Source organism: Meles meles, chromosome 19 (genome assembly GCF_922984935.1).
Source record: "Meles meles chromosome 19, mMelMel3.1 paternal haplotype, whole genome shotgun sequence".
NCBI classification, from domain to species: Eukaryota; Metazoa; Chordata; class Mammalia; order Carnivora; family Mustelidae; genus Meles; species Meles meles.
The window spans coordinates 29,732,396-29,748,352 of NC_060084.1; the positions used below are offsets into that span (position 1 = coordinate 29,732,396).

Below are 15,957 nucleotides of genomic sequence, written 5' to 3' on the forward strand. Positions count from 1 at the left end.
TCTGTATACAGCAGTCAACAAGCATTTACTGAGCCTCCAGAATGTGCTAGACACTGTTCGAAGTTCTGGGGGATACAGCAATGACTGAAACAAAGGCCTTGCCCTCATGCAACATAAGTTCAATAGGGAGAAACTGACAATAATTAAATAAATATGCAGCGTCTCAGGTGGCGACAAGTGCAGTGGGAATAAAAACAAAGCAGCGTAGGATGACAGAGGAGCAGAAGTAGTTGCTGGTTTTGATAGGTCGAACAGGGAAGATCCCTGCGATAATGAGAACGTCTAAATCTACTCTGTGACAGTGAACTTAAATACCAGGAAGACTTGTCAAGATGTCCCTGCTAAAATAATAATCATTAATAAGTTTCATATACAAGTCACAGATCTCACCCTTCTCATCTCATGGAAATAAAATAATTATAATTAAAATAGATGTCTGATTTGCTAGATTATACACACACGTGCACAACAGGGGAATTGAATTTTTTGTTTCAAACGTTGTATCTGTTGCTTATCCACTACATAAACCAAGGGATGTTATAATAAGATTGCTTCTTCTGAACATTTGCAATTCTGTTGCACAAGAGCATTTCAAAGTTTAATGCAGGCTCAGTTAAAAAATCACATATTTAGTAAGTATTCTATATATTGATTTAGATCACAATGCCCAATTTTATTAAGCATAAGAGAGGTTTTTTTTTCCCCATTTTGACATCTCTGAAATTAGGAGGCATCTTACAAATGATAACATTTTAAAATTATGGTCTGACCTTTTTTTAATATTTTTTAAGAAGTCTGAAATAAGAACACTTCTCTTAATCGATGTAGTCTTAAATTCAGTGAAACACACATGTGCAGTATTTACTTACCAAGTGATTGAATTTTTGTGAAAAATTATTTATGAATTTTTCTTGGGAATATTGTGAGTAGAATGAGATAGTGACATGATTTGTAACTGGGTGGGTATTTGATATCAAGGATATATAGTTCCTGACTTTCATGTGATACTTAACAGAGCGCTTTTGTTTAGTAGCTGCTCAGTAAATCCTTGTTGACTGAAGGAAGCAGAAGCACTCTATATTCTCTCTCTTTTCCAAAGACAAGTGTAAACTGCTCATTCTTAAAGGAAGAGAAATGGAAAAAAAAAAAACTGTCTTATTTCTGTGCTTTCTGTATTTCCCTAAATATTAAAAATTTTAAAACTCTTTATACATCTGAATTGGTCTCTGGAAAGAAACTCTTCAGGGGATAGAATCTTTTAGCTCATGTATTATTGTTGAATTAACTCCAAAGTTTCTTTTAAATGATTAAAACAACAGTTGCTAAGTTATTTTAATCCACCATTAACCCATTCCTCATCTTTTTTTTTTACTAGTTTTTATGTCTTCTTAGGATTTTTTTGAATGATTAAAAATAATTCATGTATAACCATCAAAAAAGTATGGTAAACCAAAAAAAAAATCTTAAAGTCCCTCAATCACACAACCGCAAGATAATCACTATTACTGTTTTTATGTGTGTCCTTCCAGAGTTGTTTCTATATGCATAGGTAGTTTTATAATGTGCTTTTTAATTTACTCTATCATGAAATCATTCCTTGAGTATAAATGTAAATCCACATCATCATCATTTATAATGGCTGTCATAATGTTCCATGTGAGGATGTACCAAAGATTGTTTAACAATCTTCTGTGGATGAGTTTTTAAATAGCCTCCACTTTTTTAAGTATCATAAACATCTTTCTACACAAATCTTGACACATTTATTCATTTGTCTTCATAAGAAAAATTGCTCGAACTGAATCTTTTTAATACAATTGTTATTTTAGTTATTTTGCTTCACTACCTGAAATTTATAGACCTACTGATTTAGGTTCGGAGGTTTTCTGTGAAAATGTTACAATAGATTATAAGAAAAATATTACAGCCTTGAGCCATTGTTTTCCAGGGAAATACTAAACAAAAAAAAAAAAATAAGAATTATCTATATAAGGAAGTCTTTTAATATTTAGGAAGTTCCTTTTTGTATGACAGATTTTGAAATTGTTTCATTTTACTTTGAAGTCTCTTCACACATTTACCTTTTCATGTATCAAGTGTTCTTTGCCAGAAGATGTTTCCCTGGGTTCTTAGAGTCATTCATCTAACTGGCAAATTATTTTTAGAGAATACTCACCTCTTTATTCAAGGTACAAATTAGTTTCAGATTGTGTGAATATGTGGGGGAAGGATATGTAAATGCAGTTTGCATTTGCTTAATGCTTAAATTAACTGCATGTGTTTAAAGGCCCTGCTTTTGAAAGTTCCTTTCTATCTTTAGCTGAAATGCATAATTCAGCATAATGCATATGGTTATATTGATCACAGCTGAAGATATTAGCACAAAGGAGCTCTGAAAATTGTTTAGTTGAATTGTTCTCTGCACTCTGCTTATTAATGGTGTGCTTGAAGAACATAATTTTATTTTTTTTATTTTTTTTTTGAAGAACATAATTTTAAAAGAGGAAAATGTTACCTCATTTGATAAAATGCTGTTTAGCTTAACCTGCTTTTTGTCAAATCATAAGGTAAGGAGGTTATTTTTCATCTTGTACAGGATGCTTTGATTTTTCATATTATAATTCAGCAAGTCTATCTCTTCTTTGAACTACAGTGTCTCCGTGCTTTTAAAAGATTCAGGAGTTCTACCCCCAGTAAACAGTTTGAGAAAGGAAAAATATTGTGGATAATTCTACATAAAATTTAGCAGAGAGAAAGGTACTGGCATTCAGTAACGTCTTCTTCCACTAATAAGTTATTTTCCCACTAATAGCACCCTCGTTTCAAAAAGATCAGTGAAACGGGGACATGATTGTGGAAATAGAAACCAGCAAAGGAAGAAACATTTGAATAAGTTTATTTATACCTACTAGCATATCATCCTTAGGACCCTGCTCTGAAATATTGAAAGAATAGAAAAACTAGAGCACAAAACTAGAAATCAAAATACACTCTGGATGAAGGTGCAGAAGTCATGCCCTTTACCCTTTACCTCATTCTCACGACCCGTAACACTTCTTGCAGGCCAGAGAAGGAAATTATATCATTCTCAAGATCTTTAGTTTTACATTTTTCTTACTGTATTTACCTTATTTCTGGTACCTAGCCATTCCTATCTAGATCTTTTAACCAAATCAACATAAAATAAAGCGTTTGCCTTCTTATTCTACTCTGTAACCAAAAGAGTTATTTCCTCTATGAATTCATATTTATTATTAATCCTAATTTTTAATTTGAAGACAGGTATTTGACCTTGCCTTCCAAAATTTCCAAATACTGTTCACATTTGGAAACTCTCTCATTTAGGTCACTGAGTATTAGCAGTTTATATTCTATACCTTTTAATCTTTCATTGATAAGATAAAAAATGTTTATATATTTGATAGTAAAATGTCTCTGCATACCTTAGAGTCACTTTCTTTTTTCCTTTTTAGTTTGCCAGGAAATACGTGACATTAAAAATATCCAGATTTAGTCCCTTGCTTCTTAATTGTGTAATTTACAATTTTCACTTACTTGTAGCATTTATAGCTTGGGAACACAAAGCATTGTAAAAGTCAGAAATGTATTTTTGTATAAAAGGCATTCAGTGTGCAAATGTATTCATGTGAGGAATTCTTGGCAAATGCGTTGGCTTGCTTTTTTTAAGAAATGGAAACAAGAACGTACAACTTGAATTGGGAACTTTTGATAAACACAAGTCTTTGAAAATAGGATGAGATTAGTGGATACACTTTGGATGAATGGTTTAGAGTTAGGCTACAGGGAGCCAAAAAGAATACTTGACCCCCTCAATGAACTCTGTTGAAGAGTACGCTTAAGAACATGAGACAAGAATAGGTTTGTTAGCTAGCTTTTTTTTTCTTTTAAGTTAAGCATACGTTTAATGCAGGGAGCAAAAAATTAGTCTCTTTATAGATTTACTGTCTTCTGTAGCTCTACCCTATGCTCCTGCTTGTGGGTTCAGGGGAATGAGCCCTGGGCGAATGTAACCTATCTCTACTCCTTAACAAGAGCTCTGAGTCCATGTCCTACCAATTAACAGCACGAAATCAATGAATAAAGAGCACACATGAATTATTACTGATGCTACCATGCACTGGCTGAGAATCCATTTCTCCTATCTTAACAGATTTGTTCAAAGTGTGGTTGATTAAAATTATTGGTGTAGTTATTACCAGAGAAATTATGTTGTTTTAATAAAAAGACTTTATGCTAAATTTGGAAAAGAAAACTTGAAGTCAATTAAAACACTAAAAGGCAAAAAAAAAATATTTTTGCATGCCTTTCAGGACCCTTAATAAGTAAGTAAAAATCACAGATTTAGAAACATATTTTCTTAGGTATTTAGATAGAATGTTTCTTTGAAGTCTCAGAGGCCACAATTTCCTTATATTAATACTGTGAACTTAAGTCTTCAGTTTTTGATAAGCAACTGGATCATATGGTAGACACATGATAGTGTTCGCTTGTTCCTCATTCCCTCACTGCCTTTGTCTAGGTGCTAGCACAATTTCCTCTCTGACCAGAGCGATGCTAGTTTGAGCTTGGTGTGTATCAGGAATTAAATTAATTTTAAACGTGTTCTTACGCCTCAGGCTCTCTTACTTTTCTGATTATGTCAACTTTATTTTTAAGACCAAAATGAGAAACTCAGTCAAGAAAACAGAGAACTACAGTTACAGTATCTGGAACAAAAACAACAACTTGATGACCTTAAACACCGCCTAAAGTTTTACAACCAGGTGAACTGTTTTCTTATTTAGGAAATAAACATCAACTTTTTATCTCAATATTTTATGCTCGGAGGAAACTATACTACAAAGCAAAAGAGTACAAATGTATTACTTAGTCTCTTAATTCATGGTTGTTAGACAGCTTACATTTCAGGGGGAAGATTCTGAAGAGTTGGAATGTCTCTTATACTTAGTTTCTTAGTTCATGGTATCAGGCAGCTTGTGCTCCATGAGGATAATCTGCATAGTTGGAATGTCTCTTGTACTTTCCATTAATATCTCACGGTGAGCTTTTACTTACTCTCTCTTTTGCAGGAGAGTGATATTAATGCTGATGAATTGAGTGAAGCTCTCCTGCTTATAAAGGTAACTTTCTGAAATTCACCATGAATTTCATGTCTACATATAACTGTTTCAGGATAAAGATGACCCCTTGTCTGTAACCCTTATACTTGGAGAATGAATTATTCAGGAAAGTGGTCAGGTGACATTTAGTTACAGCATATACATATTTCATAATGACATCAAAATTACATTAAAATAGACCTCAAAGTGCTCGCTTCGGCAGCACATATACTAAAATAGACCTCAAAAACTCTTATTTAAAGCACTTTCTCCAACTGTAAAAACATTTCACTTTTACACGCCTCGCTATAAAACTAATCAATAATTTTCTGTCCTAAGAGGCCTTGGTACACCCTATTATCTTAAATAAAATATTGAATTAATAAATGTTACCAGAAGATATTTTTCAGTTCTAGGATAAGCTGTTATTTATAAGACAACACGAGAAAATACCTTTCTTTCCCTTTAGATCAACAGTGTAGCTTTTAATCAGTTGAAGAAATGGAAATAAATGTACATGATTCTTCTTTATGTCATGAAATAATAAACTGTTTTATGAATTCTCTGTAATTGTTCCAAATGTCTATCTAAATACATTTTCTGTATCAGGATAGTTTTATTCCTGATGGAAAATGGAAATATATCTGTTTTCAATTAATGATTGTTCCTTGCTCTATCTATATTAATTCACATGATTACATTTTAGAAACTCTTATTTCAGTAATAAAACCTGTTTTTATTTTAGGCTCAAAAATCACAAAAAAACGGAGACCTTTCCTTTTTAGAGAAAGTAGACAATAAAACTAACAAAGATCTAGAACACTCCATGCGAGAGCTACAAGCAACTCATGCAGAAACAGTGCAAGAACTTGAAAAGACACGAAACATGCTAATTATGCAACATAAAATTAATAAAGATTATCAGGTAATGTGCTGCACAAGATGGGAGAATAGGCTTCCTATGATATTCTACTGATGATTACTTTTCAGAGCAGTATTATGTACTATCATCTGTTATCATCTCTTATCATGTATTACCACATGTCTGGAATTTGGCCTTGTAACTAGGTGCTTAGAGTAAATAGTTTAAGAACAAATAATTTTTTTTAAAACCCTGGTTTTTAAAGCAGGAACAGCAGCCATGAATTCACCTGTGCTGGTATTAGCACGTTCTGCAAATGCATTGTAGCTGTCCTACCACAACCATATGTTATGTTAGCCTTTAACAAACAGGAAAATCACCTCCATGAGAAGGAATCTGGGGTCTTGTTAATTTTGTTTCTGATTTATGAACATTGCTAAGCATAATTTTCTAAACTGTAAACTATTTGAGGTCAGAAAACCACGGTTTACAGCTCCTGATATCCCCAAGATCTAGGAAATGTTTGACTCAGAGTTGCTTTAAAAAATGAAAATGGAACTAATCCTAAGTATTGAAACTTATCTCTTATTTTTTAGATGGAAGTTGAAGCAGTGACCCAGAAGATGGAAAATTTGCAGCAAGATTATGAACTCAAAGTGGAACAATATGTTCATCTTCTTGATAGCAGAGCTGCACGCATTCAGAAACTAGAAGGTACAATTCCTTGTCCACAGTACCTAGATGAATGGATTTTACAATAGTTGAAAATGCCATCTAAATCCACACTCACAATTTCCTTTCGCTCTGTTTTTTTCTAATTCATAGCTGTAATGAGAATTTACCAGAAAGGTTGTTTTTATCTGATTCTTTTTTACTTAAGAATTTTTAGTAATTTTCTATTGCTTTACAGATTCAGTGTTGCAGGCAAAATTTCAGAGTACTTTATGGAGTACCGCAGAACTAACTTAACCACCCCATCCTCATTTCTCTTCTAAGCAAGCTATGTACCTCATCCAAACAAGTCTGCTTGCTCTTTTGCAGACTCGCCTTTCTCGGTCCTGCCACTGTACCTTTGCTCCACCTTTACATCCGACATATACCCTTTTTACCCTGCTTTGAGTTCTAACCAAATGCAATGCACGCCCCTGCCAGGAAGCTGGCTCCAATCACTCCTAGCCCTTCCTCTACTTGAAATGTCCTTGCAGTGTGGTTTCCAGACTTGAGTAAGTATGAAAATCACATGAGGAACTTGTTTCAAATGTAGTTTCCTGGGCCCTACCCCTAGAGATCAGGGGATCCGCGGTTCTATACATTTAGAAGTAACTCCCAAGTGATTCAGATGCGGTTGCAAGACTATACTTTGTAAAACACTACCTGGGTACTTCCCATTTTTCCTCTTATGTACTCAAAAAATATGTGTGGGGATTATATTATATAAGTGTTCCTCGCTGTTTGAGTTTTGCGTATTCCCTGTGACTGTGAAATAAATTCTATGAGGCTGAGTACTTAGTCTCTCTTTCATGTCCTCTGGCATGCAATGTTTAATTCAAATGATTGATGCCAGCAGTAATTTTACACCTTTGAAAATTACTGAGGATCCCAAAGGCCTCTTGCTTATATGGGTTCTACTTATCATATTAAGAATTGAAAGAGAAATTTTGAAAATATTTATTTTATGTCATGCTAAAATAATAATAAACCCATTACATGTTAACATAAATTACAGTATTTATTTTTTAAAAGCTGTATTTTCCATACAGAAAAATAGTGAGAAGAGTTACATTGTTTTAAACTGTTTAACATTTTTTTAATTGTTTGACATTTTTGCAAACTTTTTGGTGTGCACCTTAATAGAAAACAGCTGGGTTTTTAAACTTGCTTTCTGCATTCAATCTGTTATGATATCACACATTATGTAGTCTGGGGAACTCCATTAAACACTTGTGAGAGAATAAGAATGAAAAAGACAAGTGACATGTCAGGATTATTTTAAAAATAGTTTTGACCTCACAAACCTTCAGAGCAGTTTTAGGGACCCTCAGGGTTCCCAAGCACACTTTAAGAACCACTGCTCTAAGTAGAAGGGTTCAGTAAATATTTTTATCTGCCTGAACAGGGTTTTCCAAAAGTCAAAGAGCAGTATATACCTTTTATTTCAAGTAGTACTCAATAAAAATTTGCTTACTAGAATTTTCCTGAATAACAAGGAGGTCACATAGTTTAGGATTTTCATTCCTTTTAGTCTTACTAAATTTTCACCAATAAATCTGTCCCCTAAATTTATTGATTCATTCCTTAGACATGCTCAGGCTCTTAATGCATCCTAAGCAATGTGCTAGGGAGGGAGAATCCAAATAGGAAAAAAAGAAAAGCTCAGGTACCACCCTCAAGGAACTCATAAGATGGAGCACATAGGATAAGGGCACCTGGGTGACTCATTTGGTTAAGCGTCTGACTTTGGCTTGGGCCATGATCTCATTGGGTCCTGGGATCTCCCTGCTCTGACGAATCGCCCTGCGTTGTTGCATCTGCCACCCCGGCCCAGGCTCCATGCATAGTGGGGATTCTGCTTCTCCTCCCTCTTGCTCATGCTCTCACTGTCTCTCTCTCTCTCTCTCAAATAAGTAAATAAAGTATTTTTTTAAAACAAAGAGAGAGCACATAAATAGTTATACTTGACCATGAAGAATCTGAAGCTAGAAAATGAACTATTGGGATTTCATCAAGGTCAAAAGCTTTTGCACAGCAAAGGAAACAGTTAACAAAACCAAAAGACAACTGACAGAATGGGAGAAGATATTTGCAAACGACATATCAGATAAAGGGCTAGTGTCCAAAATCTATAAGGAACTTAGCAAACTCAACACCCAAAGAACAAACAATGCAATCAAGAAATGGGCAGAGGACATGAACAGACATTTCTGCAAAGAAGACATCCAGATGGCCAACAGACACATGAAAAAGTGCTCCACGTCACTCGGCATCAGGGAAATACAAATCAAAACCACAATGAGTTATCACCTCACACCAGTCAGAATGGCTAAAATTAACAAGTCAGGAAATGACAGATGCTGGCGAGGATGCGGAGAAAGGGGAACCCTCCTACACTGTTGGTGGGAATGCAAGCTGGTGCAACCAGTCTGGAAAACAGCATGGAGGTTCCTCAAAATGTTGAAAATAGAACTACCCTACGACCCAGCAATTGCACTACTTGGTATTTACCCTAAAGATACAAACGTAGTGATCCAAAGGGGCACGTGCACCCAAATGTTTATAGCAGCAATGTCTACAATAGCCAAACTATGGAAAGAACCTAAATGTCCATCAACAGATGAATGGATAAAGAAGATGTGGTATATATACACAATGGAATACTATGCAGGCATCAAAAGAAATGAAATCTTGCCATTTGCAACGACGTGGATGGAACTAGAGGATATCATGCTTAGTGAAATAAGTCAATCGGAAAAAGACAACTATCATATGATTTCCCTGATATGAGGACATGGAGATGCAACATGGGGGGTTAAGGGGATAGGAGAAGAATAAATGAAACAAGATGGGATTGGGAGGGAGACAAACCATAAGTGACTCTTAATCTCACAAAAAAACTGAGGGTTGCTGGGGGGAGGAGGGTTGGGAGAAGGGGAGGGGGGTTATGGACATTGGGGAGGGTATGTGCTATTGTGAGTGCTGTGAAGTGTGTAAACCTGGCGATTCACAGACCTGTACCCCGGGGATAAAAATACATTATATGTTTATAAAAAAAATAAGAAATAAATTAAAAATTTTTTTAAAAAAAAGAATGTGAAGCTAGGAAAATGCAGGTGATACCAAGGAAACATGGAGGAGAGAATACCTATTTAAACCTGAAGATTCAGGGAAGACTCCGCTAAGTAAGTTTGGAATCTTAAAAGATGACAGAATTCACCACTAAGTAAAAACAATGAAAGGCATTCTAGACATTGGAGGATTCATAAATGCCCTCACTGTGAAGCACTGCCTTTAATTTGCCAAACTGCACGCAGATCCATCTAATTGGAAGGCAGCTATGCTCACCACTATACCACCAATGCTGATCCGTCTAATTGGAACTCATAGTTAATAAAGGGGGAGAATCTCTCCAGTTAAGGTTGGGAAGAGCCAGTTCATGAAGACCCTGTTTGTCACCTTGAAGAGTTTGACACTTGATAACCTAGAAGACCACAAAGCAGTTTTTAAGGTAGGCAGTAATACACCCAGAACTGCATTTTAGAGATTATGCTATTGTTATTAGAAAGAATAAGATATGAAGGAAGGAAACACTTTGGGTTCCATGACAGTCTGGGTAATAAATACTGGCAATGTAGGTAAAGTAGCATTAGTGGACAGAGAATGGACAGGGACAAACTTGGAAAGACTTAGGAGACAGTGATGTAGTGTGGATGTGGGGATAGTTAAGAGAAAGAGAAACTAGACCGATTCTGTGGCAACAGGTGTAAGCAACTGGATGAATGCTAACTCCAGCACTTGAGATGCCAAGTACAGAAATACCTGGAAGAGAATACTCTACATTGGCTCTATGCTATTTTGGATATGTTGAGTTTGATGTGGCTAAGGGATATCTAGATAGAGGCCCAGCAAGCCATGAGATGTATGGATCTGAAGTTCAGGAAATAAATCTGAAATAAAAATAGAAAAAGGAGAGAGGTGCCTGGGTGGCTCAGTGGGTTAAAGCCTCTGCCTTCAGCTCAGGTCATGATCCCGGGGTCCTGAGATCGAGCCCTGCATTGGGCTCTCTGCTCACCAGGGAGCCTGCTTCCTCCTCCCTCTCTGCCTGCCTCTCTGCCTACTTGTGATCTCTGTCAAATAAACAAAATCTTAAAAAAAAAAAAAAAAAGAAGAAAAAGAAAAAGGAGAGGTCTTTGCATGTTGATAGTAGCAGAAATCATAAAAGATGGAGGTTGCCTATAAGAATATATAGAATAACAAGAGGATAAAAACAGGGCCCCCAGCAAACTATAAGAAAAAGAGAAAACACTTTTTAAAAAATAGAGAAAAGAAAAAAAATAGAGAAAAGAAAAAACAAGAGAGGTAGAAGAAAAAAATATGGACAGTGGTTCATAAAAGGGAAAGTGACCATCAATGTCAAGGAAGCAAAGAAATCAATGATACAAGAACCAAAGTCTATTCCATCTAGCAATTGATTTGTTATCAGTAACCTTTTCTGGAGCGGTTTCATGAGGAAAGTAAGGCAGATACTCTTTGCAGGAGATCTGTTGATGATGATCTGTACACACAAGCATATGTTACTTTTTCGAGAAATTTGGATGTAACATGGGGATGAAATGTGTATCTAAAAAAGACATATCTTTTTAAAACACAGATTTATGGAAGTACAATTAACATACTTTAAACTGCACATATTTGAGGCATACAGCTTGGTGAATTTGGGCCCATGGCTACACTGTGAAACCATCACCACAATCAAGGCAGTAAACATATCCAACACCCCAAAAGTAGAAAAGGAGATGCTTTAGGAATCTGAAGAGAAAGAGCCAGTGGAAAAAGAAACTGACTTTAAAGGAGAGAATATAATAAAGCAGAAAGAGCAGAATAGGAAGAATCCAAATATTTACTTCAGCTCTTCGTTCAAAAACATTTCTTTCTTTTTTCTTTTTCCTTTCTCCTGGTACAGGCTGTATTATAACTTGAGTTGTAAGTTTCTTGTTAATAAGCGGCGTCAAAACAAAGGATGAATTTTTGTAGACTACAATATTACCCACAGAAAAACCATGTAGTTCTAGAATTTAAGATTGAGACTCTTCACCAAAGCAGTTAGACTTCATACCACTTCAGAAGACAGTTTGTATCTTCATCTGTCAATATTTAAAAAATATCTAAACTGTGTGTCTTCTCTTGCAGCCCAATTAAAGGATATTGCCTATGGCACCAAGCAGTATAAATTTAAACCAGAAATCACACCAGATGACTCCACTGACGAATTTGATGAAACTCTTCACTTAGAACGAGGCGAAAACCTATTTGAAATCCATATCAACAAAGTAACCTTTTCTTCTGAAGTTTTACAGGCATCTGGAGATAAAGAGCCTGTCACTTTCTGTACCTATGCTTTCTATGATTTTGAGCTACAGACAACTCCCATTGTGCAAGGCCTTCACCCAGAATACAACTTCACTTCTCAATATCTCGTTCATGTTAATGACTTATTTTTACAATATATTCAGAAGAATACTATCACTCTTGAGGTCCACCAAGCTTACAGCACAGATTATGAAACAATTGCGGCAGGTCAGTTGAGATTCCATGAAATCCTAGAAAAAAGTGGTCGAATATTTTGCACAGCAAGTTTGGTTGGTAAGTACAATCTTGTAAGCTTTGGACATTTGAATCACTAATCCGGTTTATATATTAATGTGGTGTTCGACATTACTGCCTTCTCTAGGGATTCAAGATTCCTTGAGGGTAGGACAGTGTCCTCTAATTGATCTGCCCATAGTTGGTTAGACTATCCTAAATGTCATGGGTGATGTCAGTGCAATGGCTATTAATTTTTTAGAAGTTTAGAAGTGCAAATATTTATTTACCATATTAATACCCTTTTTGATTAAGCATTAACTGTAGTACATTCGTCAAATATTTTTTTTTAAAGATTTTATTTATTTATTTGACAGAGAGATCACAAGTAGGCAGAGAGTCAGGCAGAGAGAGAGGGGGGGGGGGAAGCAGGCTCCCTGCTGAGCAGAGAGCCCCATGTGGGACTCGATCCCAGGACCCTGAGATCATGACCTGAGCCGAAGGCAGCGGCTTAACCCACTGAGCCACCCAGGTGCCCCTCGTCAAATATTTTTTTAAGAGCTGATGTTATCACTGTTAGTAGGCGTTGGAAATACTGTGCTAAGTAAGCCAGACAGAGCCCCTGCCATCCTGTAGCTTACCTTCTAGAGGGGAAGACAGTCCATAAAACAAATATATATCTCATCAAATGAAGAAAAATGAATAGGCTAACGAGAAATATGGAAGGTTGCTAATTCAGATTAGAACTTCTCTGGTGGTTGACATTGATAAAGACCTGAGTAAAGATCCATGACAGGATCCTGGGGAAGAATGTTTCATGCAGAGGTAACAGCAAGTACCAAGTGCAGGGACAAACATGACATATTGGAGGAACAGCAAGAAGGCCAGTGGCTAAAGCAGAAAAGTGATTAAAGCAATAGAAGAACGACTAAGCAAAGTCAGCCAATCAGAGAAAGGCAAATACCATATGATTTCACTCATATGTGGAATTTAAGAAACAAAACAAACGAGCACAGGGAGAAAAGGGGGGGATGGCAAACCAAGAAACAGACTCTTAACTCTAGAGAACAAACTGCTGGTTACCATAAGGGAGGTGGGTGGGGGGATGGGGAAATAGGTGACAGGGATTAAGGAGGCCACTTGTCTGTCGTGATGAGCCCTGGGTGGTGTATGGAAGTGTTGAATCATTAAATTTTTCCTGAAACTACTATTACACTGTACATTAACTAACTGGAATTTAAATGACAGCTTTTAAAGAAAAGAAAGTACACTTTAAAAAACATAAACAACAACAACACAAAACAAAACAAAAAAACAGTGGAAGGACCAGATCATGCTCTAGAGACTTGTAGGTCATGGTGAGGCAAATGAATTTTTTTTCTCTGAGTGATGAAAGTCATTGGAGTTTTGAGGAGGGAAGTGATGTGATCACACATAGGTCTTAGAAAAACCACCCTGGGTGCTCGGGGAAGAATAGTCTGTTGAGGGGCGCCTGGATGGCTCAGTGGGTTAAAGCCTCTGCCTTCAGCTCAGGTCATGATCCCAGGGTCCTGGGATCAAGCCTCTGCTGAGCAGAGAGCCTGCTTCCTCCTCTCTCTCCCTGCCTGCCTCTCTGACTAGTTGCAATCTCTGTATATCAAATAAATAAATAAAATCTTAAAAAAAAAAAAAAAAGAATAGTCTGTTGAGGCCAAGAGGAAAAATTAGGATCATTATCAGGCTATTACATTAATCTAGAAAGATGATGGTGGTGGCTTGGAGTAAGATGGTAGTGAGAAGAGTGATAAGAAGTGGTCATTTTCCGTTTATGTTTGATTAACTTTAAGACTTGCTTATCAATTGAATGGAGAGTAATGAAGGAAATGAAGGAGACAAGAATTTCTGGCATGCACAACAAGGAGAATCGTGAACCCATTTTCTGGGGAAGAAAATCAAGAATTTTGTTTGAACAAGTTAAGACTGGCTGCCTGTTGGATAGCCAAGTGGAGATGGCATGTGGTCAGTGAATACACTAGCCCTAGCCCTAAGGTCAGGGATAAACACATGAACGGGGGAATCATTACCATATGGAATATATTTTAAGCCTTTGGCCTAGATAATATCACATAGAGAGTGAATGTACACAAAGCAGAGAAAGTGGCCAAGGACTGAGCCTTGGAAAACCATACGACTTAGAGTTCACGAAGAAGAAGAGACACCAGCAAAGGAAACTAAAGAGTGGCCAGTGATTTAAAAGGCAAGCCAAGAGCATGTACTATCTTAGAAGACAAGTAAAGAAACCATTTCAAGAAGAAAAGAGGGTGACTTAGCTTCTTGGGGGCGGTTTTATTGATTGATTGATGACAGGGGTAACATATTTACATGACTCACAAATCAAAAGGTATAAAAGTTTATACTTTAAAATCTCTCTCTTCCATTCCTCCCCCAGCTACCCTGGAACCTCTCACCAAAGGCTGCAAATTCTTCCAAAGAAATTTTAAGCATATACAAGAAAATATGTATATGCATTAATATTCTTGTTCTAGGACTTTTTAAAAAAAATTATGTCAGATTTGAATCATGTTTGCGTGTTGATGAGAATGATCCATCAGTGAGAAAGAAATTGATGAAGTCGAAGAGAATGGGGAAATAGTTTTAATAATATATGTTCACGAAAGCTTACATATAGAATATCTTCTATTCTACAAATATTGAGTACCCATTGTATACTAGTCCCTCGGGTAGGAATCTATCAATGGAAACCACAGTCCTTGCCCTCAAGAAATTTATAGTGTGAGTGAAGAAATATGCTGGTGAACAGAGTTATGTGAAAGGAATCAGTGTCCTAATGAGAGAACATTTTCCTCCCCTCTTTGAAGGAAGCAGAGAGCCCTTAAGTCCCCCAAGAGCTATAGAGGAAATCTTCACAGAGGAAAAGAGATGAAGAGCTGCCTGACTTGGAAAGAAGAGTGAGGGTATATAGGGCGAACCTCATGCAAGCATGAATTACATCCGGCATATATTTGGCATAGCTGTAGCATTTGTCCCTGTACTTGTGGCACAGTGGAGAAGTGGGAAGGTGCCAAAGGCTTCTTGAAAGTTGAATCGTAATGTGGAATTTCATATTTATAATTTTGAGATTTCATATTGTATCTGTCAGTCTACATTGAGTACAACTTGTTAAAAACAAGCTACTGTAGCATCAAAAAGAATCTGTGCAGTATTTAATACAGTGCTTAGTTTTTTCTTTATATTTTAGAAGGATTGCAATAGCCTAAGTTGGAATATCTCAAACATAATTTGACATAGCTCTTTAATAATACTTAACATACAATGAAACTCATACTTGCAGAAGTAACTTTCTTTTCTTCAGCTCTGTTCTTTGCTAATCACACATCATTTGTGTAAGTCATATATTATTTTACTCAGTATAAAATTTTAACAGTGAGTTATGCATTGGTTTGTAGGAACTAAAGGAGACATCCCAAATTTTGGCACAGTGGAATACTGGTTCAGATTGCGGATTCCCATGGATCAAGCAATTCGACTTTATCGAGAACGAGCAAAGGCTCTGGGATATATAACATCAAATTATAAGGGGCCAGAGCAAATGCAATGGGTGAGCTGGTTGGACTTTAAGACATTTTTATGATACAGAAGTTTTATAATATGTCTTTTTATGTCATGCTTTAAACCAAA

The 15,957-nt window shown here is 36.2% G+C and overlaps 1 protein-coding gene across 3 annotated transcripts in view; it reads left to right on the forward strand.

Moving 5' to 3' along the window:
• RPGRIP1L (RPGRIP1 like) overlaps positions 1 to 15,957 on the forward strand; it is a 97,241-nt gene that overhangs the window by 33,933 nt on the left and 47,351 nt on the right. For all 3 annotated transcript variants that reach the window (XM_045989138.1, XM_045989136.1, XM_045989137.1), the window contains 6 exons: positions 4,678 to 4,784; positions 5,091 to 5,141; positions 5,866 to 6,045; positions 6,579 to 6,696; positions 11,887 to 12,339; positions 15,726 to 15,877. In XM_045989138.1, coding sequence (XP_045845094.1) covers positions 4,678 to 4,784; positions 5,091 to 5,141; positions 5,866 to 6,045; positions 6,579 to 6,696; positions 11,887 to 12,339; positions 15,726 to 15,877 — 1,061 coding nt within the window. The remainder of the gene's footprint in view (positions 1 to 4,677; positions 4,785 to 5,090; positions 5,142 to 5,865; positions 6,046 to 6,578; positions 6,697 to 11,886; positions 12,340 to 15,725; positions 15,878 to 15,957) is intronic.